Raw genomic sequence first — 21,052 nt, 5'->3', positions numbered from 1 at the left:
GTGTAGGACTCAATAACATAAAATAGTAAAGGAGGCTGAAATCATTTCCTCGTCTACACAGCTGCAGAATCCCCCGCAATCCTCCGCAACCCCCAGCCTGTGTTAGGCACCAGCGCCCCCTGCCGACTTTGCGTTGGTCTCAATAGGCCCCGCCAAACAGCCTGTGCCTGCGCAGAATGCAAGCGTCAGGCCCGCCCCCTGTGGGTGTGACTTCCTAATGTCGCTTTGGCTTTGGCCACGCCCACTTCCGGGGCCAGCCTAGGTCTGGAGCATGTGACTCTATTCCTGCTCATTAAAGATGGCGGCGCCCGTCGCTGCAGCGTGAAAGTGGTTGGTGGAAGACGCTGTTCCTCCGTGCTGGAATCCAAATAGTGGCACCGTGCGCCATGTCGCGATTGATTGTGAAGAACCTCCCGAATGGGGTGAGTGCAGGGCCTGACCCGGGGATCTGAAATTAGGACCAGTCAGGAGCCGGGGGTTGGTAGGGGAGAATTGAGGGGTTTTCGCTCTGGGGCAGGACTCTGGGCGATTCGAAAACCAGGAGGGCAGGATCTTTGGCTCATCTCCACTTGACAGTGGGAGGGGACGGATAGTGACTGCTCAAGGCTTCACAGCTAGCCTGTGGGGACCTGACCCCCAGCTGGACAACTTTTCCCAGGCAAATGCCAGTCCCCACCTCGTGCCGAAAGTCTGCTCCCCCACCCCCTCTCGTCCGATCCCGTTGTGTTAGTGACTTTTGACTGGATGACACACTGTTCCTATAGCCTTTTCGCACTCGGGACTGTTGGAGAGGCGTGTGGGGAGTAATAGTCTCAGGGCCTGCGTTCCAATTCTCCCTGCCATCTTTAGGGCGTGGCCCATTAGCTTGAGACAGCTGAGTGGATGTGAAGGGCTTTTTAAACCATTATCCAGTACTTGTCTCTGTTCCCCTAGAACCTAGCACAGAATCAGTGACAGGCATTCAGTAAACACACGTCCAATAAATGAGTGGAGAAATAGATGAATGAGTGAGATACCAGACGACTGGGTGCACTGGACCATCCTCACCTATGTCCCTACACCTTTCCACGCATGGAAAACTTTCCGCACCACTGCTGCTAACGAACTCATTCCTGAAATCCAAAGTGTGCCATTTGGGTGCTATTAGAGATCTTCTGTATTCTCGACTCTCCCCCTTGGGACCCTCTCTCCTTAGAAAGTGTGAGGACACAAAGCCATTTCTGTTTCATTGCTGTGGTTTTTTAACTTTACCTCCCCACCCTGGGTTGGGGATTGGGGGGGGCACTATGATACAATTAAAAAATTCAAACAGTAGTACAGTAGTGTATAAAGGGAGAAGCAAAGTTTATTCCACCCTAACAGCCCCCAGGGTAGGAAGATTTCATTGCAGCCGTTCTGAGTCTTGATTTCCTCGTTGATGAAGTGGGTAGGGGACTTGCTCAAGGCCACACAGCCAGTAAGTGTTCAAGCTAGAGCTGAACCAGGTCTCATTGTAGAGCACGCTTCTTGGGGAAGCCACAGCCTCCAATCTTCAGCCCATTCTGTCCCCTCTTGGCTCTGAGGCCTCCCAGGTCCTCCCTCACGGCACCCCTTCTGCACTAGATGAAGGAGGAGCGTTTCAAGCAGCTGTTTGCTGCCTTTGGCGCGCTGACGGACTGCAGCCTGAAGTTCACCAAAGACGGCAAGTTCCGCAAGTTTGGCTTCATCGGCTTCAAATCCGAGGAAGAGGCCCAACAGGCCCTGAACCATTTCAACAGGAGTTTCATCGACACATCCCGGATCACGGTGAGTCGGTGCAGTCTCGCCCCTGCCTGTCTGTCGAAAATGATCTTTCCCTCCACCCTCCTGTCCCCTTTTGGGCTGTGATGTCAATGGTGTTCCTCTCTTGTTCTCATTCTTTCATGCCTACGGGCCCCCTGGAGAGCTTGTTAAAACAGTTTCCTGGGGCCTGTTTTCAGAGTTTCTTATTCAGTATGTTGGGGACCCAAGAATTTGCATGTCTAACAAGCTGACAGGTGATGTGATACCACCTGTTTGCATCATTCATTCATGAGCCTGTTCACCAGGCACTCAGTGAGTGCTCACTTGATACCGGGAATTTAGAGCGTGGTACCACTGGCCCCATCCTCATGGAGCCAACAGCCTACAGACAGGCAGGGGGAAGGGGGACGCCAGGTAGAGGCTGCTTTCAGTCAGTGTGGTCAGTGCTGGAGAACAAAAGGTGCCCTTTTCCTTGCTGGGAGTGAGTGGTGAGGCAGGAGAGCTTCCTGGAGGAGGAGGTCCCACTCGTGTCACTCATGGACATTTAACGACTTGGTAAAAACATTTGTAACACTTTGTTGAGAAGGGAAAGCCAGATACTGATGAACAGTATACATCACGGGACCCCGTTTATAGACTCATTTCCCTCCATCTCTCTGTGTGTGATAGCGCGTAGAGCCGTGTGGAAGGACTTTTACCAGAATAGTAATTCCTCTCTGGGTGATAGGAAGGAATTGGGATAAAAAAAGTTTTTCACCTTCTAGGACTTTCCTCTGTTGTTTGAATTGTACACGTTGAGCACACGTCACTGTCACTGAAACAGCAGAACTATTTTGAGAAGGTCACACGAAGGGTGTAACAGTGGCACCTCCTTCCCAAGGGGAGTAGCTGGTTGACGGTGTCCCCTGGGCTGTGGCAGGAAGTGCCCACCAGGGCCCCCAGCAGGGCCACCTGTCACAAAGGTCATCTCGGGGTGTGTTGGAGGGTTAGGGCCAGAGAGGCGCGTCAACTTCGGCGTGACACTCAGCACTCTCCCCTGCCCCAGGGGGGCGCCCTGCTCTTCGCAGAGCCCCAGAGCTGTTCTCAGGCCGGTCAAGCGCACTTCACGGTGAGTATGGTAACATGAGAGCCGTTAGCTCTGCCTCGCCTTGTGCCGTGACCTTGTGCCGCCCTTCGGATTGAATGGCAGAGAACCTGGGCTCCAGAGCCGGAGTCCCGGCGTCCCAGTCTCCATTCTGTCACTCTGTGCCCGGGTGGCTGGGCAAATCACTGAACTTCTCCGTGCTTCAGTGCCCTGATCTGGGATGTAGGGAGGTCACGGTCCCTCCCCCGCACTGTCGGGCAGCTCACATACTTAGTCACAGAGCACCGAGACTCCCGGCGTGAGGGGCTCTTCGGTAAATGTTAGTGACCATAGCGACCTCAAAGAGGGCAAAGCCGAGGCTAGAGGAGGACAGGTACTTTGCTTCAGCCAACTCAGCTAGTCAGTGGCAATTGCCTTTTAAAAAGCCCCAGCTCTGAGGTGCTGAAGTGGGGCACCCAGCTGGGCGCAGTGGCGGGTGTCACCATCATCACCCTCTCTCTCCCGTGCAGGTGGAGTTCTGCAAGTCATTTGGGGACCCGACAAAGCCCCGAGCCTGGAGCAAGCATGCCCAGAAACCAAGCCAATCCAAGCCACCTCCAAAGGACAAAGACTCTGTCCCCCCAGAAGCTAAGAAAGTACGTAGAAGGTCACTCCGGCCCTCGAGCCCTGTGTCAGCAGGGTGGTGACCCCTGGGGGCTCGGTGGTGGGAACAGGGATGACCTGAGAGTCCCTCTCAACAGTTCCTGAAGGCAGGCCCTCCCAGGACAGTATAGTTTCATCTCCCCTCACTCACCCTACATCTGCGACCCTCACCGTCTGTGCCTTCTGTTTTTAGGACAAGAAGAAAAAGTCAGCAAGTAAGCTGGAGAAGGTGAGTCTGTCCTGTTGACCGAGGGAGTGGGCGTCCAGGCGTGGCCCTGGGAGGGCTGCATAGGCCGGGAGAAGGCGGCCGGCAGAGCCATGCCTGGGGCTTCTTAGTCTTCTTGTCTGGTGAAGAGTCCACTCTGCCCTCCCAGGACTGACCCAGCTGACCCCAGGGGTCTTCCAGACATGGGGGGAAATGAACTTGGGAGGATGCTCTGACCCTCCTGAGAGTTAGGAGGGGTGAGTCTGACCCGAGTCTTCTCTTCTTCCCACTGCCCTGCCGCATTGTCACCAGCTAAAGAAGGACGCCGAGTTCCAGGAGTTCCTGTCGGTCCACCAGAAGCGGACACAGGCAGCCACTTGGGCTAACGATGCCCTGGACGTGGAGCCCTCAAAGGGGAAGAGCAAGCCGGCCAGTGACTACCTGAACTTCGACTCCGATTCGGGCCAGGAGAGTGAGGAGGAGGGAGCTGGGGAGGGCTCTGAAGGTGAGGCCATTGCTGTGCATCTGTGAGTTCCCGCACGCTTAAGGGCCTGCACACTCCTGGGCTTACACCAGCTTGGGGCCGCTCGGTGCCAGACACTGCCCTCTAGTGGGATGGTTATCCCAGCAGCCGGAACATTGGCCTTGACTGATCTCAGTCACTTACTCATTCATTCGATCACTCAGACATCAAGCACTTACTGTATGCCAGGCACGGCTTTAGGCATTGGGGATACAACGGTGAGAAAGATGGGAGAATCCTGCCTTGAGATACCACAAAGGAATAAGTTCCTTATTTAGTATGTTACGTGCAGCCGGGTGCTGCAGAGAGGAGGCAGGAAAGGGGAGAGGAGAGTTCCCAGGGAAGGCCTCGGGGGACGTGGCCCATGATGTAGGTTGGAAGGAGGTAAGGGAGGAGCCCCTGTCCTCAGAAGGTGCTCACGGTATAGGGTGGGGACCGGTGGGTACATGAGCTGCTGCAATCCAGAGTAAGGGTGGTCGAGGGTCGGGAGTCAATTTTGGCTTAAAGCAAGAGAATGAGCTTGATGTGACTGCTATGCATGGTTAAGCTCCTGTGCAGAGCTGGGCGTTGGTGGAATGCCGTAGGGGAGGGGCAGGACGGGGTTGCAGGGGAGGGCACGGCGGGGCGGAAGACACGGCAGGGTGGAGGGCGCTCTGTGCGGCCCAGGGTGGCTGCGGCCCTGGGAGCTGGCGGGTGGGCTGGGGCTCTGGTTTCTTCCTGCGAGCCCCTGGAAACCACTGGGGGGTTTCACCCAGAGCAGCAAAAAGTCCCACGGGTCGCAATCAAAAGAATGGATGACGAGGGCAAGGCTGGTGCGGGGAGCCACATAGTCCTCGATGTGTGGCTCGTACAGTATCAAAACTCCCGCATCTCACCCCATTTGACGTGTACCAGAGGACCCTCTGGGGCTGTGCAGCACAGGGCCCCTGGTCCTGGTGGGCGTGGCACCGCCATGCCCCCTGCCGTCCTGGGCCCCTGGTGTGCATGTGACTGGCTGACTCCCAGCCCCCCCTGTCTTCCCAGAAGAGGACAACGGCCCCGAACCGAAGGCGGCTGTGTGGAAGGAGCTGTCGGACATGGAGTACCTGAAATCCAAGGTGGTGAGGGCCGACTCGCCATGCTCCTCTGGGGAGGAGGAGAGTGAGGATGAAGCTGTGAACTGTGACGAGGGGAGCAAGGATGAGGAGGAGGATCTCTGCTCTCCGCTCACCCAGCGGGACCAAGACAGGACAGGGCCGGACCCAGAGCAGGGGACACCATCTGGGAGCAAGAAGCCACAGGAGGCCAGAGCCAAGGTGTGTGTGGGCCAGGGCATGCCAGGCACCAGAGGGAAGAGGGGGGCCTGCGTGCCCCCACCCCTGTCCCCTGCAGGCCTGAGGCCTGGCTGCCTTCTGAAGGGAGGTGCTGGTGGCTATTGGCATCTTCTACTGTGCGTTTAGTGGCAGTGCAGACAGATGTCAGCCCCCAATCAACAGTAATAGATAAGGTTAATTGAGCACTTACTACACGCTAGGTATAGTACCTGCCATATCATTTGTCGTTGGCTCTCACGGCAGTCATGGGGGGCAGGTATCCTTCATGTCCTGCTTTACAGAGGAAGGAACTCCGCCCAGAGCAGGAAAGTGACTTGCCCAAGGTCACAGCTGGGGAGTGAAGGAGTCAGGACGCAGACCCAGGTCTGCCGGGCTCCGAGGTTCAGGTTAGAAATGCGGGTGCAGCCCTCATGGCCACCATCTCATCTCCCCCCGGGGGCCTCTGCTTGGAGACGGGACGGTGCGTTGAGTCGTTGGGTCCCCGTGCCCTCATCTCTGGGTCCCTGTGCCGAAGTGTGTGCTGCAGCTCAGAAGGCCTCGGGTTTCAGGAAGCCACCCTGCGCCCTGTGCTACCTCACGCCCGTGCTGCCTGGGGCAGCGGCCCTGGTCGAGTACACTGCTCTTCCTGCAGTGAGTCCGGAAGTGCCCACTCGTGCTACACAGAACAGATGTCACCTCAAAATGCCCTCAGTCAGAACGGCTTTACTGGCAAATGAGGTCAAGTTCAGGCAGGTTTTGTTGCCAAAGGAGTTACCAAAAGTGTGGAGTTTTCAGAGCTGTTTGGATTGCAGAATTACAGAAAAGACCCTGAACCCACCATTTCTCTCATCATCCTGGAGATGCTGTAGGACAGCGGTGTCTGCACCGTGTCTGCACGGACTGAGCCCTGAATCTGTGGCAGCAAACGTGGCCTCACCTCAGGCTGCTTCCCGTGCCCTCTGCCCCTCCTTGCAGCTGGGGCCCCTGTGAGCACACTCCATCGACCTGCCGGCCGGACTGCGTGTCTGCAGGGCAGGTCCTGCCAGCATCCCCAGTGCGCTCTCGGAGTCACCCGGAGCAAGATGTACCTTGTGCCTGGGACTCACCGAGCGCCTGTCTGTCTGTTCTGTCCTCAGACGGAGAAGCCAGCAGCCCAGAGGGAGCCCACCACCCCTCACACAGTGAAGCTGCGGGGAGCCCCGTTCAACGTCACGGAGGTTTGTGCCACTCCCTGGGGACAAGGGCAGGGAGCCAGACGTGAGGGTGGGGTGCCAGGGGCCTCTGCAGCCTGGGGGTCCAGGACCCGCTGAGGACTTGAGCTGGAGAGAATCGGAGGCCGAAAGGCCCATAAGTAAGGCGTCAGGCATTGTCAGGGGAGGAAATGCGTGGCTGTCCCGAGGCGAGAAAGACCGTTCTACTCTCAGATCCCATGTGCGAGGGGGGACAGGCTTCTGCCGTTGGAAGGGAAGAAAGGCCCAGCTACCGGACACTGAAGGCTTTGTGATCCATGGTCTGGGTTGCAGAGGCAGCCTTGGACAACGTGAGCTGCCACAAGGCACGGCCGTGTCCCCGCGACTGTTAACAGAGCCAGGCGGCAGGCCTGATGGGGCCACGTGCTGTAGTCGGCTGGCTCTGCGTCTGCTGCTGAGAACGCTTGGTAAAATCTCCCTCCTCGTGCAAGTCCCACGTGGTGACGGCCACTCACGAATCCCCGGGACACCTCCTTCCACATTTCTCCCTCTGTGTGTAAACAGCGAGTCCTGCCCTTTGTTTTCCAAAACCAGCCCTGCAGCAGGGACTGTTGAGCCCACCCTCGTCGTTAACTTAGGTCACGGATGTCTTGAATGTCGAATGCTGTGCTACAGAATGGTCTTTCACGCGCGCACAGCCCTTACTCTGGACGCTCGGGGACGGAGCCGCCTGTGTCCGAAGTCGGGGCGCCGGGTGGCTTCTGCTCTCACTGTTGATAAATAATGATGCAGTCGGCATTCTGTGGGCTCAGCTGTTGCAGGTTTCTTTCTGTGAAGATCATGTTTTAGACTTTGGGGGCCGTGTGTCCACATCCTTTCCGTTGTGCATCATTATTATTATTATTCCCCTTCTCCTCCTCCTCCTCGTCGTCCTCCTCCTCCTCCTCTTCTTCTTTTTAAAATACTCCTTCTAAAATGTAAGAGCCAGCGTTAGTGCGCAGGTCATGGGCGGGCGGCCCTTGCCCCGCGTCCGTGTTTGGTGCAGGCGCATGGGCATGGCCGAGGCTCGATGCGCCACGGTGGTGCCCCCGGAAGCTCTGCGGGTTCATGCTCCCTTCCGCAGAGCGCGCAGGTCCGTTCCCGGGAGCCCCAGAGATCCCCCTCAGCACAAGAGGGGCACCTGCCGCCTCGTTTGAAGTCATGTCTGAAGTTGATAGTGGGATCAATCATCCTTTCGCATTGTATAAACCACACGTATATCTGTTTTTGCAAAGTGCTTGACCATCTTTTGCCCTTTTTTTCTCTGGAAGGGATCCTCTTTATTGATAGTTTTTCTGTTCACTAGTTTTTAAAAAGTAAAACTTAAGCAACTTCTGAGTTATTTGCATTTGGGTTATACGAAACCATGTGAGTTGTCTGGTAATTTAGGGTCAAAAGCCTTTCAATACCAACCATGCAGAAAACCATGTGCTTTAACTAAAAAAAAAAAAAAAGTAAACATTAGGTGGCTTTTTGCAAAATTAAGACACAAAAACAGTCACTTCTTCCCTCTCCACAGTGACAAAATACAATGGAAGAAAAGATTCCTTTTATATATGGACCGAAAAGAAAGTTACCTTTAACACTCTAGTGCAGTCGAAAAAGTTGAGATTTAGTTAACTTGGCTAACTAAACTGTGGCACTTTGAAACAGTGGAATATGATGTGTCCTTAAAAAGAATGCTCTGGAAGGTTCTCCAGGACGTGTATAATCAGGTAAAAGACACAGGCGTGGAATCGTGTGGAGAGACACACAGATGCTCGTGTCCTACTGTTAAGTGTGCGGGGGGGATCTCCCAGCATCTCAAAACGAGGAAAAGGCTTTCTTGGAATAACTGAGTCATTGACACTGTTGACAAACGGGAAGCTGCCCGGGGAGGGACGCAGAGCGTTGCTGGACTGCCCCACCGACCTGCGGCCCTTTGACCGGCTGGGCCGCCCGGACACCCCGAGCTCCTCGGCACTGGTTCCTGTGGAGTTCCGCTCTGCGTTTGTGCGGGTCCAGTGGGTCTGCGCCGCTCCCGTGTTCAGAACAGAGATGTAGTTCGGAACCTGGCCCGCCCGCAGCAGCAGCTTCGCCTGTGCCAGCACTGGCACCGTGAAGTAGCAGGGACAGGCATCTGTGCTGCGACGAGTGCGATGAGCAGCAGCAAAGGCCAGATCGAACCCAAGTGTATAAAAAGGTTCTTATGGGGGGAAAAGATCAGACACGATGCTTTCAGATGCTGACGGCAGCATTACTGTTTCAGATGTATGTCCTTCAGCTCCAGTTTCTTTTCAAATTTTTTCCAAGTTCATCTTAGTGATGGAGAAAAGGTATGTGTGGTTTAGAGGAAAGCGAGGAACGGTAAGGGACGAACCACGCTGGCAACCCTTCTGAATTCAGGAGTTCGGCCGGTCTCTTTCTTTGGGTTGCCCTGTCACCATGGGGTCAGTAAAGGGGGAAACCTTCCTTCTCCTCACAGAAGAACGTGCTGGAATTCCTGGCGCCCCTGAAACCGGCAGCCATCCGAATAGTGAGAAACGCTCACGGGAACAAAACGGGTAAGGTCGGGGCTGTTGGGCGCTGGCGCGGCAGCAGGGGACAGTGGAGGCTGGGGCGGCCGAACTGGGGAGACACGGGGAGGGCAGCTGTTCTTGTCCTGTCTGTGGTTCTGTGGCTTGGTTAGACTGCCGGGCTGGGGGTCTACCTCTCATCCTGGCCTCTGGCGGCCTGGTGTGTGGTCCTCCCTGCTTCTCTCGCCTCCCCGCCTCCCCCTTGGCCCACACGGATGTACGCCAGCAGGCTCACCTGTTGCTTTCAACAGACGGGCCCAATCCTGGGGCTCGCTGAGCAAAGCCCCTGGGCTATGGTCCTGACAGGCGCCACTCTGAGCTGCCCAGAATGAGTGCCGTCTCCCCTCACTGCCCTCTCTCAGCCCCACTCGGGGGAGTCAGCCCACTCACCGCCTGGGCTTCGGAGCCCTGGGTCTGGCTGCTCTGGGGCAGGGGACATGCTGGAAGGAAGGGTCTGAGCTTGGAGGGGTGGGAGCCTGCCTGTGGCTCTTGCGGGCCAGGCCAGTGGTACAGGACACGCAGCTGTAGAGTTGGCTCTGCTCAGACAGCCACACCTAGGCTCTCCGGGCAGCGCTGGGCACGCAGGCCGGCCTCAGCAAGAAGATGCTGGCACGGGCTGGGGCAGCCGGGATCAGCGGGGGCCAGTGCCAGGGAAGAAAGGGCTCCTGCTCTCGGTCTGGTCCTGTCGCCTCCAGGTTCCTGTACCTCCTGCCCGGCTCTTCTCCGAGCACCAGTGCCCTGCCCACCGTGCAGGGCCCGTGAGAAGGGGTCCCCTGGGGGCTTAAAGCAAGGGGAGGCCATGGTCATATTCAGAGTGGCCCCTGGCCTGAGCAGGGCCCACAGGAGGCAAGTGGGCTGGGCGGGGGGCTTTTGCAGTCCCTCCTGCAGAGGATGAGTGGTGGGCAGGGCCCAGCTGTGGCTGCAGGGGGTTGAAGGGGAGGGAAGAGAGTGACAGGTGCTTATGGGGCAGGCGAGGCCTCTGGGTGCGGGAGCGGAGGGGAGGGAGGAACCCAGGGGGGAGAACCTGAACAGCCTTGTGGTAGAGACCAAGCCCCTGGGGGTGGCCCACATCACAGCACCGCCTCCTGCCAGCTTTGGGCAGGCCTGCGGCATGTCACTGCACTCTGGGGAGGCAGAGGAACGTCGCCTGCAGGGCCAGGCCCCAGGAGGTCGAGGATGGAGGTGGCTCCCTGTGCCTGCCTCTGTGTGTGTCAGAGCCTCAGGCTCGTGGGCAGAGTAGCAGTGGAGAGAGCCCCTCCGGTGCTGAGCCGGGTCACGGCACCACCACCGCAGGCCCGTCTCCCCTAGAGCAGACCTGTGGGGGGGGGGGGGGCAGGAGGGAGGCAGAGAGGCTTGTGTTTCTGAAACCCGCGCTCCGGTGGCATCCTGGTGAAACGGGGCCCGGGGTCCGACGCTCCTGCAGAGGGAGACTTGGCCGGCCATGGGGGGGCAGTGTGGGGATGCCTTGCATTTGGAGAACAGGCAAACAGAGATTTCCCCCACTTCCTGCTCAGACTCTCCCCAACACCTAGCTCGGCGTGGGAGACTGCATGTCCACAGGACCTGCGATCTGACCTTCGTCATTGTCCTTCCTCAGGGTACGTCTTCGTGGATTTCAGCAGCGAGGAGGAAGTGAAGAAAGCTTTGAAATGCAACAGAGAATACATGGGTAAGGACAGCGCACCCATGCCAGTCTGCGCGGTGGCAGGGGTCCGTTTACTCAGCTGCGTGCTCCATACGTCTTGGTCTGCTGTGTGTCTTGGTCTGCTGTGTGCCGGGCCCTGTCTAGGCACCAGGGAGGCGGCAGGGAGCAGAACAGACCAAATTCCCTGCCCTTGTGCCTTGAGTTACAGTGGGCCGACATACAGGGGGAGAGGGGAAGGAATCCAATGGCCCAGCGACGAAAAGTAGAGCAGGAGGGGCTTGGGCTTGGAGGAGGCCCAGCAGCCCCCACCAGGCCTGAGCAGCCAGCACGGAGTCCCTGGCGAGCTCCGGGCCTGCCCCTGGAGCCCTGACCCCTCTCCCCTTGCAGGGGGCCGCTACATCGAGGTGTTCAGGGAGCAGAATGTCCCCATAGCCAAGGGGACCCTGAAGACTAGTGCCAAACCCTGGCAAGGCCGGACACTAGGGGAGAACGAGGAGGAGGAGGACCTGGCGGACTCCGGGAGGCTCTTTGTGCGAAACCTGCCCTACACCAGCACCGAGGAGGATCTGGAGCAGCTCTTCTCCAAATTCGGTAGGGCGCGACCCTGGGGGGGGGGGCGTACACCCACAGCCCGTCGCCTCCCTCAGCTTCAACCTTGGGCTAATGGCCTTCCCCTCCCACCTTGGTTTTTTCATCCATAAAATGGGGCTGATGGTCCCTGAGCTGCTGTGAGAATTCCAATGTGACGTACGTAGCAAGCTCGAAGCAGTCGGTCACGTTACCAGCACCTTTTGCTGCCTGCACCCACGCTCTCTGAGCTCTCCCTCTGAACCCAGGACCGCCGGGCTCCGGTGTGCTTTTCTGCTACGCCCCTTGCTGCCCGAGCCCTTGCCTCAGTATTAGAAGCCCAGTACCTGCGTGGGTGCGAACATGACCGTGCTCCTTGGTCTAAATGGCCTTGCTCCCCAATCTGAGCATCCGAACACATGTGGTAGCGGGGGTTATTTGTCCTCTAGTCATTGTTGCTATTGTTACTTCACAGGACATGAACTTGAAGACCCGTAGCTTAACTGGTTACACAGGGTGTATTTGTACAATCGTGGCTGTAGAAGGGAAGGAAGTTAGGGTTTAAAACGACAGTGAGGTCTTGATGCTTCCGGCATCCCCCAGAGGGTCTCCCACTTTTATTCAGGGGCCGGCTCTGGGTCGTGGAGGATCATAGGGTGGATGAGTGCCTGTCGTGGGGACAGAGAGGCCCTGAATAGGACTCTGCCTTCAGGCAAATTGGTGTGACCTCTCAGGCCGTGATTACTGCTGTCCTGGACCCTTCCCCCAGGCCAGTGTGACGTTTATAGCAGGGCTGGCTGCACAGGGACAGGATCAATAGCCTGCACGTCACACCCAGGTTCAGAGCAGACACGGATTCAGGAAGGTGAACTTGAACTTGAGTGCAATGAGAGGAAACACGTCTAGGGCACTAACAGCAGGCACTGTTCAGTAGGCTTCTCGCATTCATGCGATTGGCCCTCCCAGCTGCCCTATGAGCAAGGTGCTCTTGAGATGCCACTTTACAGGTGAGAAGACTGAGGCACCTGAAGGCTGGTAACCTCCCAAGGCTGCACAAGTAGGTGGTGGGGGCAGGATCCAGCCCCAGCACCTCTGCTCCCAGGGCAGACTCGTAAAGCGCTGTGAAAGGACACGCTTGCCTCGTGAAGCAGCCTCACTGCCGCCTCCGGCCACGTCCTTCCGCAGGCTGGCCCAGAGCAGCAGCGCAGCGCTCTCGCCATTATAGCCCGTCCCCTGTTGAGTGCCGAGCGTGCAGCCCATCTCGGCCTGCAGGACACTGACGCTCGCCTGTCCGCAGGGCCCCTGTCCGAGCTGCATTACCCCATCGACAGCCTGACCAAGAAACCCAAGGGCTTTGCCTTCGTCACCTTCATGTTCCCCGAGCACGCCGTGAAGGCCTACGCGGAGGTGGACGGGCAGGTGTTCCAGGTGACCGCTCCGGGCTGGTGGGGTGCTGCAGGGCCCAGGTGACGGGCAGAGGCTGTGTGCGTGTGGGCATGTGTGTGCACACCCCACGTTTGTAAGAAAGCACACCCAGTGGCGTGTGAAGCCCATAGAGGGTAGAGCTCCTTGCGGCAGGGTCTGCCCTGGTTGCACTGATCTGTCAGCACCTCGGACAGCGCCTAGCATGTAGTAGGCACTCAGAGAGCATTTGCTAAATGAAAGAATACGTTCTCTGTCTGAGAAAGAAAGGATTTGGAAGAGGAACGAGGAAGGAAGGAAGTAATTTGGCGCAGTCCCATTAAATGGCCACGGTGGAATGTAAGGCCTCGTGTGTCTGAGTAAGGTGCTTAGTGCACATCCTCCCGCTGAGGCCGCCTCTCCTCCCTCCCCGTTTCTCATTCCTTCCTTCATGGTTCGCTGACTTCTCTGTGGTCCCTGGGCCAGACCTCCGCGCAGGGGCAGGATGGGGCCCAGGCCTGAGTGGGGTGGCGGTGCTGCGGGCGGCACTTACAAACTGACCAGTTTCCTTCATGAGGCTGTGACAAATGGCCTCCTCCCCAGTGTCAGGCCCCTGTGTCACGGGGCCAGGTCCCCATTCTGGATCGAGGGTAAACGTGTGGTTGTTCGGCCTAAGGCCACGTCTTCCGACGGGGATTTCAGCACAGGGTGCAGCCTACTCCTGGAGAGGCCAGCGTGCTGCCCCTTCCTCCCTTCACCCCTCCTGCTCGTCCCGCTCCAGGGCAGGATGCTCCACGTGTTACCATCCACCATCAGGAAGGAGGCCAGCGAGGATGCCAGCACCCCGGGATCATCCTCCTACAAGAAGAAAAAAGAGGCCAAAGACAAAGCCAACAGCTCCAGGTGCTTCCCCAGGACTCGCCTCTGAGCCTGACCCAGGCTCCCGCTGCCCTCGCCCCGCGCTTTCCCAGCTGCCCGGTGCGCTGGTGCCTTGCAGTGGGTGGGGTCAGGCTCTCGCTTGTAACCTTGCTGAGCCCAGCTTCCTTGTCTGCACAACGGGGCGTCATCGTGGTGCCTCAGTTGTGTGGTGTTCTGAGGTTAAATGAGTTGACGTAGGCAGAGCACTTAGTCCCTGGCACAGAGTAGGTGCTTAACAAATGTCAGGCGTTATTAATACCACTGTTGCTGTCCTTGTCCTCAGGCCCTGGGTGCTTGGCCCACCCAGGCAAGTTGTGGGGAGGAGGCGGCTTTGGGGCTTAGAACAGCAGGTGGTAACCTCACTATTCCTGTCACTGAGCCATGGTCTGATGCCCCTGCTATGCCTCTGCCTCGCAGCTCTCACAACTGGAACACACTGTTCATGGGCCCCAATGCGGTGGCCGACGCCATCGCACAGAAGTACAGTGCCACCAAGAGCCAAGTGTTCGACCATGTGAGTGAGCAGCCCGTCCGATGTCCCCATCTCTGGGCCAACCACAAGGGGGCAGAGAGCAGGGAGGGGGCACTGTGCTGGGGTGGGGGTGAGCTTGGTGTCTGGGTGGAGCAGCAGAGAGGCCCGGGTGACCGGAGTGGAGGGAGGGGGAAGGGCACGCCGGAGAGGGGCCTGGGGCCCTTGACTTACAGTGAGAGACGCGGGAGCCAGAGCCGGCACCTCAGCAGGGTCGGCGAGGTGCGCCGATGGGTCCTCTCCATGCAAGGCTCCTGCCCAGGCTGCTGGGAGTTGGGAGGGCTGGCTAATCACCTGCCCAACAGCCAATATGGCCTCTCCCTGTCCCTCATCCCACAGGAGACCAAGGGCAGCGTGGCCGTGCGGGTGGCCCTCGGGGAGACCCAGCTAGTCCAAGAAGTACGGCGCTTCCTCATCGACAACGGGGTCAGTCTGGATTCCTTCAGCCAGGTGGGTTCATACAGCCCGGCTCAGCTGCTCAGGCCCCCGGGCCCTGGCGAGCTTTCAGGTCAGGGGTGTGCCGTTGGGTTTCAGGATCAGCCTGCAAGGGTGACGATCATCGTTAACTTTAGTCTCTGAAGAAAATGAGGAAATCACGTGGGCTGAGACAAGGGGCCCATCTGACCCGGATGGTGTCTCTCGGGGGCCACGTGCAAGAGGGCTCCCTCGTAACCCACGGTTCCTTCACACAAACCCAGGGCAGGGGCGAACGTGCCATCGTTCCCCCCACCAGCTCCTCACCGAGAGCACCTGTTGTCTGTCTGGAGCGTGAGACCTTCCCCAAACCAAGCAGGGGAGAAGTCGGCACCTCCACATGTTCACGCTCCACCAGGTGGGGGTTCTTCTTAGGTTTATGGTTGTTCAAGCCTAGAAGGTCCTCCTCTTCATCTTGCAGACAGGAAGCAGAGGCCCAGAGAGAGGGGGAGGTGACGTAACAGTCCCACAGAGTCTGTGGCAGGAGCCTGGTCTCGGTCTCAGCGTCTGGCTCCCAAACGGCTCCCCCTCAGACTGGCCAGTCTCAGATTTCCCCTTAAAGGGTACACAGGGTAGACGGGTGGGTGAGTAGTGGGAAGTGGGGTGACGGATCCGAGGTAGGTGGGTGGGTGGACGGATGGTACGCAGCTACATCAGTAGCTAACGTTTAGTCAGACACACCAACACACCCTCCTCCTTCCCCCGAGTCACTCTCACCACAGCTGCGGAAGGGCAGCCCTGTTGTGGTCCCGTGGTCCAGAAGGCACTGCGGTCACAGAGTGAAGCCACGTGTCTGGGTCACACAGCCAGCAGGGTGGAGCTGGGCTGAAAATCAGGCCCCAGAGTCCACGCCCCGAACCATTACACCTAAAGCGCCCACGGGTGCCCAGCCCTTCCCACCTGCAGGCGCTGCCACACTGCTGGCCTCACTCCGTCCTCAAGGCCACCCTGTGAGGCCCGCAGGCTGGGGGTACTGTTAGCCCATTTTGCAGAGGAGCAAACGGTGGCCCACAGGGAAAGCAGTTGGCCCAGGGTTTCAGCTTAGATCCGTGGCCAAGCTGAGACTCAATGCCAGGGGATCCTTCTACCGGAATTTGTCCACTTTTTGACTCTCTTTCTACGCCACCAGTGTTACTCTTTCAGTAAAACAGTCGTGCACACACAGAGCTTCTGCTGTGTGCGCCCTCTGCCTGTATGTGTGCGGCTATTGCACCCTGCTCCTGGGCGGCCCTGGGGCCAGGCAGGGCCAAGGCCTAGCTCAGCACCTTCCTTGAGGCCAGATAGCTAGCGCCTTGGTTTGGGTTCTTCCAAAAGCAGACACTGGGGCAGATGCAAGGGTAAGTAGTGGACTGGGCAGAGGACAGTGGTGAGAAAGGCTGAGCAGGAGGCAGGAGACAAGTGCAGGGCGGGCTTAGGACAGTCCATGTATAGTGGCAGCCTGAGTCCCACGTTGGGCCACCTGCAGGATTACCCCAAAGGCCCGGGGTGCACCAGCTCCTGTGAGCCTGGGGCTGCTCCTGGCACCTGTTGCCTGCCATGTGTGGTAGCAGGCGGTCTGCAGTGGCCAGAAAGGGCCTTCAGCACCGAGTCACAGTCACCGGTCTGGGCAGAGCACTCTGGAAGGCCCACCAGGGGCTGCAGGGGCACCAGTGGGGGGTCAGGACTTGACCCAGGGGGTCCACTCTGGAGCCCTCATCCTTACCCATTCCATGGAGCCCCCTCTTACCGGTGGAGCCACATGCCTGAGACAGTGGCATCTCCTGGGCCCGCTTTTGAAGTGCCTGACGACGGACGTTTCCAAAGGGGCACCTGGTCTGGAGTCAGCCACTGGTCAGTGCTGGTGTCAGGGACTGGGGACCCTCCCTCCCGTTGTTCCAAGTGTGTTCCTCTCCACCCTTACAGGCCGCTGCAGAGCGAAGCAAAACCGTGATTCTGGCAAAGAACCTGCCAGCAGGCACCTTGGCGGCCGAGCTGCAGGAGATCTTTGGCCGGTTCGGCAGCCTGGGCCGCGTGCTGCTGCCCGAGGGTGGCATCACCGCCATCGTGGAGTTCCTGGAGCCCCTGGAGGCCCGCAAGGCCTTCAGGCACCTGGCCTATTCCAAGGTAGGGCTGCCCAGGCCTGCTTCCCGGAGGGCGTGAACCAAGCCGCTATAGAGACGGTCTCAGTGCAGGCCTGGCCTGTAGGAGCCCGGCTTAAAAACCATGGTCTCTGTCCCAATCGCGGGTTTATGCCCCACTGAGAGCACCTGGGTGGGAGAGTGTGAGAGGGCACCTCAGAACCGCCCCCAGGAAGCAGCCTTGGCACCCTGCCTGCCTCTGGTCTCCTGGGCTCTCTGTGCCCCCGTGAGCGGACCCAGCGTTCTTGGTGCTCTGGCATCTTGTACCTGCGACAGTTTGGAGGTCAGCGCTGCAGGTGGGCTGCCTCCTGCTTCTGGGTGAGAAGAGAAAACGAACGTGTACACACACACGTTGATGTTTAGGGTCCTGTGGCCGCCATGGCGAGCTGCCCCAAACTCGTGGCTTAGAGCAGCGGAAATGCCTCCCCTCGCCCTTCTGGAGGCGGGAGGGCTGACGTCAAGGTGTCCTCGGCAGGGAGGGCGCAGGGGAGGCTCCTTCCTCGCCTCTTCCCGCTCCGGGTGGCACCAGGCGTCCTCGGCCTGTGGCTGCAGCAATCCCATCTCTGCCTGTCTCGTGTGCCTTTGCCTTTTCTCAGTTTCTGTCTCTGGACCTGGGGCCCACCCACATAACCTGGATGATCTCATTTAAGATCCTTCACCTAATGACATTTGCAAAGACCCTCTCCCCGCCCCCCCCCCAAATACGGTCAGGATGTGGACATGTCTCTTGGGGGCCACCTTTTAACCTACTGCAGGTGGTTTCTGCTTACAGGCACTTGTGGTTTGTGGCTTTACTCAGAGTCTCCCCCTTTGAAAGAACTTTGAAAGTGGTGCACGCACATTTGCACCGCATGGCCTGAGTGTCGGGTGGGGGGGCACGGTCTCTAGTGGCCCTTCTGCACTTCCTGCAGGAGAGCTGCATTTCATCCCTGGTTCTGTCCCCCCAACCCCACACCCCATTCACACTGTGGTTAGAGAAATCACAGGGGACACAAATGTATCCAGTGACAGCAATGCTCGGCCTCTCCCGAGCCCTGAGCCGCAGCGCAAAGGGTTCTGGGCTGTGCTCTCCCTGCTGGCTCCAGTCCGGGCTGAGTCGCTCATACTCTTTGAACTTCAGGCTCTTCATCTGTGTCAGGCACTGAGTCCTCCCTGCCCCTGTCCCTGCAGTTCCACCATGTCCCCCTGTATCTGGAGTGGGCTCCAGTGGGCGTCTTCTCCAGCTCAGCCCTGCAGAAGAAAGGAGCCCAAGACACACCTGTGGAGCCTGCAGAAAAGGACACAGCGGAGCCAGAGACGGGTGAGAGCCTAGTCTGGGATCAGGGTGTCCTGGGACAGCGGGGGAAGGACTGGGGGTGGGGCCACAGTGAATATTTATTCGGTTTGAAGTTCTTTATTCATCCTGGAGACAAGTGGGTGCCAAACCCCTGGATTTCACAGGCAGGTGAAAGAGCATGAAATTGATGGGAGCAGCGTGAGGCAGTCAGCTTTCTAGCTTGCGGGTTAGAGGTAGTGAGGTGGGAAAGAAAACTGGAATCTATCATTAGGGACTCAGAACACAGCAAGGGAAAGCGGCCTTATTTCACACCGCACCCCATGCCTCCTGGGTGAGGGTTATTCTGCAGCGTCCTTGACGTGGCCCAGCACCCTCTGGCGTCCAGGGGCTGCAAAGGCAGGAAAGGGGAGGGAAGGGGTGCTGTGGGCAGTGGGGACGGTTCGTTCTCATTGAGACTGTTCCGCAGACTGAGATGCCTCACCTTCCTGCACCCCACCGAAGTGTCGGGTGCCCCTACAGACAGTGGTAACCTGAACCACCCCCCATATTCCCAAACGCCACTTAGGGGGTAGGCCAGCCCCCAGGGGAGAACACTTGGTCTGGGGACCACGACTGCATCTTAGAATTCAACACCTTTAGGAAAGGTTTTTAAAGGGCTGTGATAGGCCTTTTAACTGGGGGCTAAGATTTTGCTCATCAGTGACATCCCTCCCCCTTCCCTCTACTTACTAGTTTATTAGAGTAAGAATTAAAAAAAAATAACTCTTCTATCTACCATCTCCATTGCTCTTATTTTAAAAAAGGTGTTTACCAGCAAAATGGAAGGTGGTGGTAAAATTCCCAGGTTAAAGAGCGGTCCTGTAACTGAATAGACCTCACTATCCACAGACCTCCTTACTGTCCGCGTCTCTCCTTGTCACCCTGCGTCGGTAAAGCCTTCAGAACTGGCCCTGGCCATCCAGGGCATGGGGAGCCCTGGTCTGGACATCCGGTTCCCATCATGGGGAAGATGATTCAGCCTGTGCCCCTTGGGGCTCTGACAGTGTCTGTGGTCGTGTGGTCGTTGGAGGGCCCGGTTGTCGGTGGAAACCTTGCCGACCCCCTCCTGAGCCCGTTGGTGGGTTAGTTGTGTCAGGGGTTGGATTGGGGTCTCCTTCTAACCCTGCTCCTGTCAGAGAGTCCTCTGTGTCACTGTGGTTTGTCCTAAGTGACCATCACCTCCAAGCCATCAGCTCCCTCAGCGTTCATGCCCCTTGTTGGACTTGAACCTGACCAAAAGCATAGTGCTCTTTCAAAGCACAGAGATTTGGCAGGAGTAGGGGCCCTGGACCCCCATCACCACAGAGGCCTGCTTCGGAAGGACACGGTGCCCCCGTGGGCCACTGCTGCACGGGGCCACGCTCACGGGCCCGTGTTGCTGCCTCCCTCCCTCCCTCCACTCTGTTCCTCTGGAACACTTTGGTCACACTTTATTTTACTTGCTTGTTTTCCGTAACGGCCATCTCTGCCAGACGGGGAACCATGAGGGCAGAGAGCGCCTGTCGCCCCCGTGAGATGTGGCCCCAGGCACGGAGGAGCTGCCCTACTGTGTGTCGGGGGGGCGGACAAGTGCAGGGAGAGGGGTTTTTTCACCCCTCCCTACATCTGTGAAAGGTGGGAGCCAGGCCTCTAGCGCGTAGTAGGAGCTTAGTGACATTGGAAGGTTGGTTCTCCGTTGATAGGCCAGGCTCAGAGCCTGACCTGTGATGGTAACCCTATCAATGCCAATAATTGTCACAGTGAGTACCAACCAATGTCCCCCCCGTCACCTTACCCTTAATTCTGTTTCAGATGCTTGTCACTTCTAGGAAATACATCCTGGGTGGTTCATTTCCTCAGGGTCTGTCTGCCTGACTCCCCTGCTAGAATGTCCCGTCCACAAGGCCAGTGCCCCATCTGCTTGCTCACTGTTGTACCCCAACCCCTGGAAAAGTGCCCGGCGCCCAGTAGGAGAGCTGTAGGTGGGTGCTGAGCAAGCCCATGGGCAGAAGCAGCACTTACTCCCTGCTGGGCCCTGCGCTGCGCACTTCGGCTTCCTCAGAACGTGTGGCTCTGAGCTCCTGGGAAATCACTAGCTGCCTTGACATCCTCTCCTAGCTCTGTGGCTGGCCCAGCTGCCGCCTTCTCGGAGGCTTCGTTTCTGCGTCTGTGCAAAGGGCCTGGTGCCCATACCTGCCTCTGTCCAGTGCAGGGCTGCCTGTGACCCCCCTTCCTCTGCCGTGAGCACCTGTTTCCTGCCACCCGCTAAGCCGATGTCACCACGAGGTCATGACATATTCTTCTTCCCCACAAGCTCCCACATGGCAGGGGGCAGGTGGGGCTGTTTGGGGACAGCTGAGATGTCACAGTGGTAACAGATGGTGGCCCTGGGGACAGACTGGAGGCTTTGCAGTGATAGTGTCCCCTGCTCTGAGGTTGGACAGCTGCCCAGCCCGCCCCCTGTCCCCAGGTTGATGTATCAAGAGCATCCCAGAGAGACTGGTCCCAGGAGGCCCTGCCTCGCGGGGCCGCTGTCCAGGGTCCTGCCGTGGCTCCCACAAGGCGGCCCTGGAGTGGTCGTGGGGTGGGGGGCACCATTCCAGCACGTAGGTCCAGATCTCCTGCTGCTTCTGTGCTGGTGTCTAGCCCCTCCTGGTCCCACGTTGTCATCAGCTGAGTTCCCCCAGAACTCGTCTGTGGGGACTCTTATTGCCCTTTCTGTTCTTTTTCTAACACGTACATCGTACACAGTCCCCTCTGTCCTCTGCGCTGCTCCCTGTCACCCGCTCCTCCCCCACGCCCGGCCTCCACATTGT

General features: G+C 58.2%; 1 protein-coding gene across 4 annotated transcripts in view; it reads left to right on the top strand.

Moving 5' to 3' along the window:
• Positions 1–276: 276 nt before the first annotated feature.
• RBM19 (RNA binding motif protein 19) overlaps positions 277–21,052 on the top strand; it is a 116,944-nt gene continuing 96,168 nt past the window's right edge. For all 4 annotated transcript variants that reach the window (XM_024566792.4, XM_024566789.4, XM_024566793.4 and 1 more), the window contains exons 1-16: positions 277–422; positions 1,603–1,785; positions 3,355–3,480; positions 3,681–3,716; positions 4,005–4,197; positions 5,239–5,510; positions 6,644–6,724; positions 9,201–9,279; positions 10,889–10,960; positions 11,324–11,527; positions 12,801–12,931; positions 13,686–13,807; positions 14,240–14,336; positions 14,691–14,801; positions 16,728–16,928; positions 18,113–18,242. In XM_024566792.4, coding sequence (XP_024422560.2) covers positions 387–422; positions 1,603–1,785; positions 3,355–3,480; positions 3,681–3,716; positions 4,005–4,197; positions 5,239–5,510; positions 6,644–6,724; positions 9,201–9,279; positions 10,889–10,960; positions 11,324–11,527; positions 12,801–12,931; positions 13,686–13,807; positions 14,240–14,336; positions 14,691–14,801; positions 16,728–16,928; positions 18,113–18,242 — 2,074 coding nt within the window. In that variant the 5' untranslated portion in view covers positions 277–386. The remainder of the gene's footprint in view (positions 423–1,602; positions 1,786–3,354; positions 3,481–3,680; positions 3,717–4,004; positions 4,198–5,238; positions 5,511–6,643; positions 6,725–9,200; positions 9,280–10,888; positions 10,961–11,323; positions 11,528–12,800; positions 12,932–13,685; positions 13,808–14,239; positions 14,337–14,690; positions 14,802–16,727; positions 16,929–18,112; positions 18,243–21,052) is intronic.

The sequence above is a fragment of the Desmodus rotundus genome, chromosome 7 (assembly GCF_022682495.2).
Source record: "Desmodus rotundus isolate HL8 chromosome 7, HLdesRot8A.1, whole genome shotgun sequence".
Lineage (NCBI taxonomy): Eukaryota > Metazoa > Chordata > Mammalia > Chiroptera > Phyllostomidae > Desmodus > Desmodus rotundus.
The sequence above is the reverse complement of the archived record's forward strand: the minus strand, read 5'-3'. Positions and strand labels throughout refer to the sequence as shown.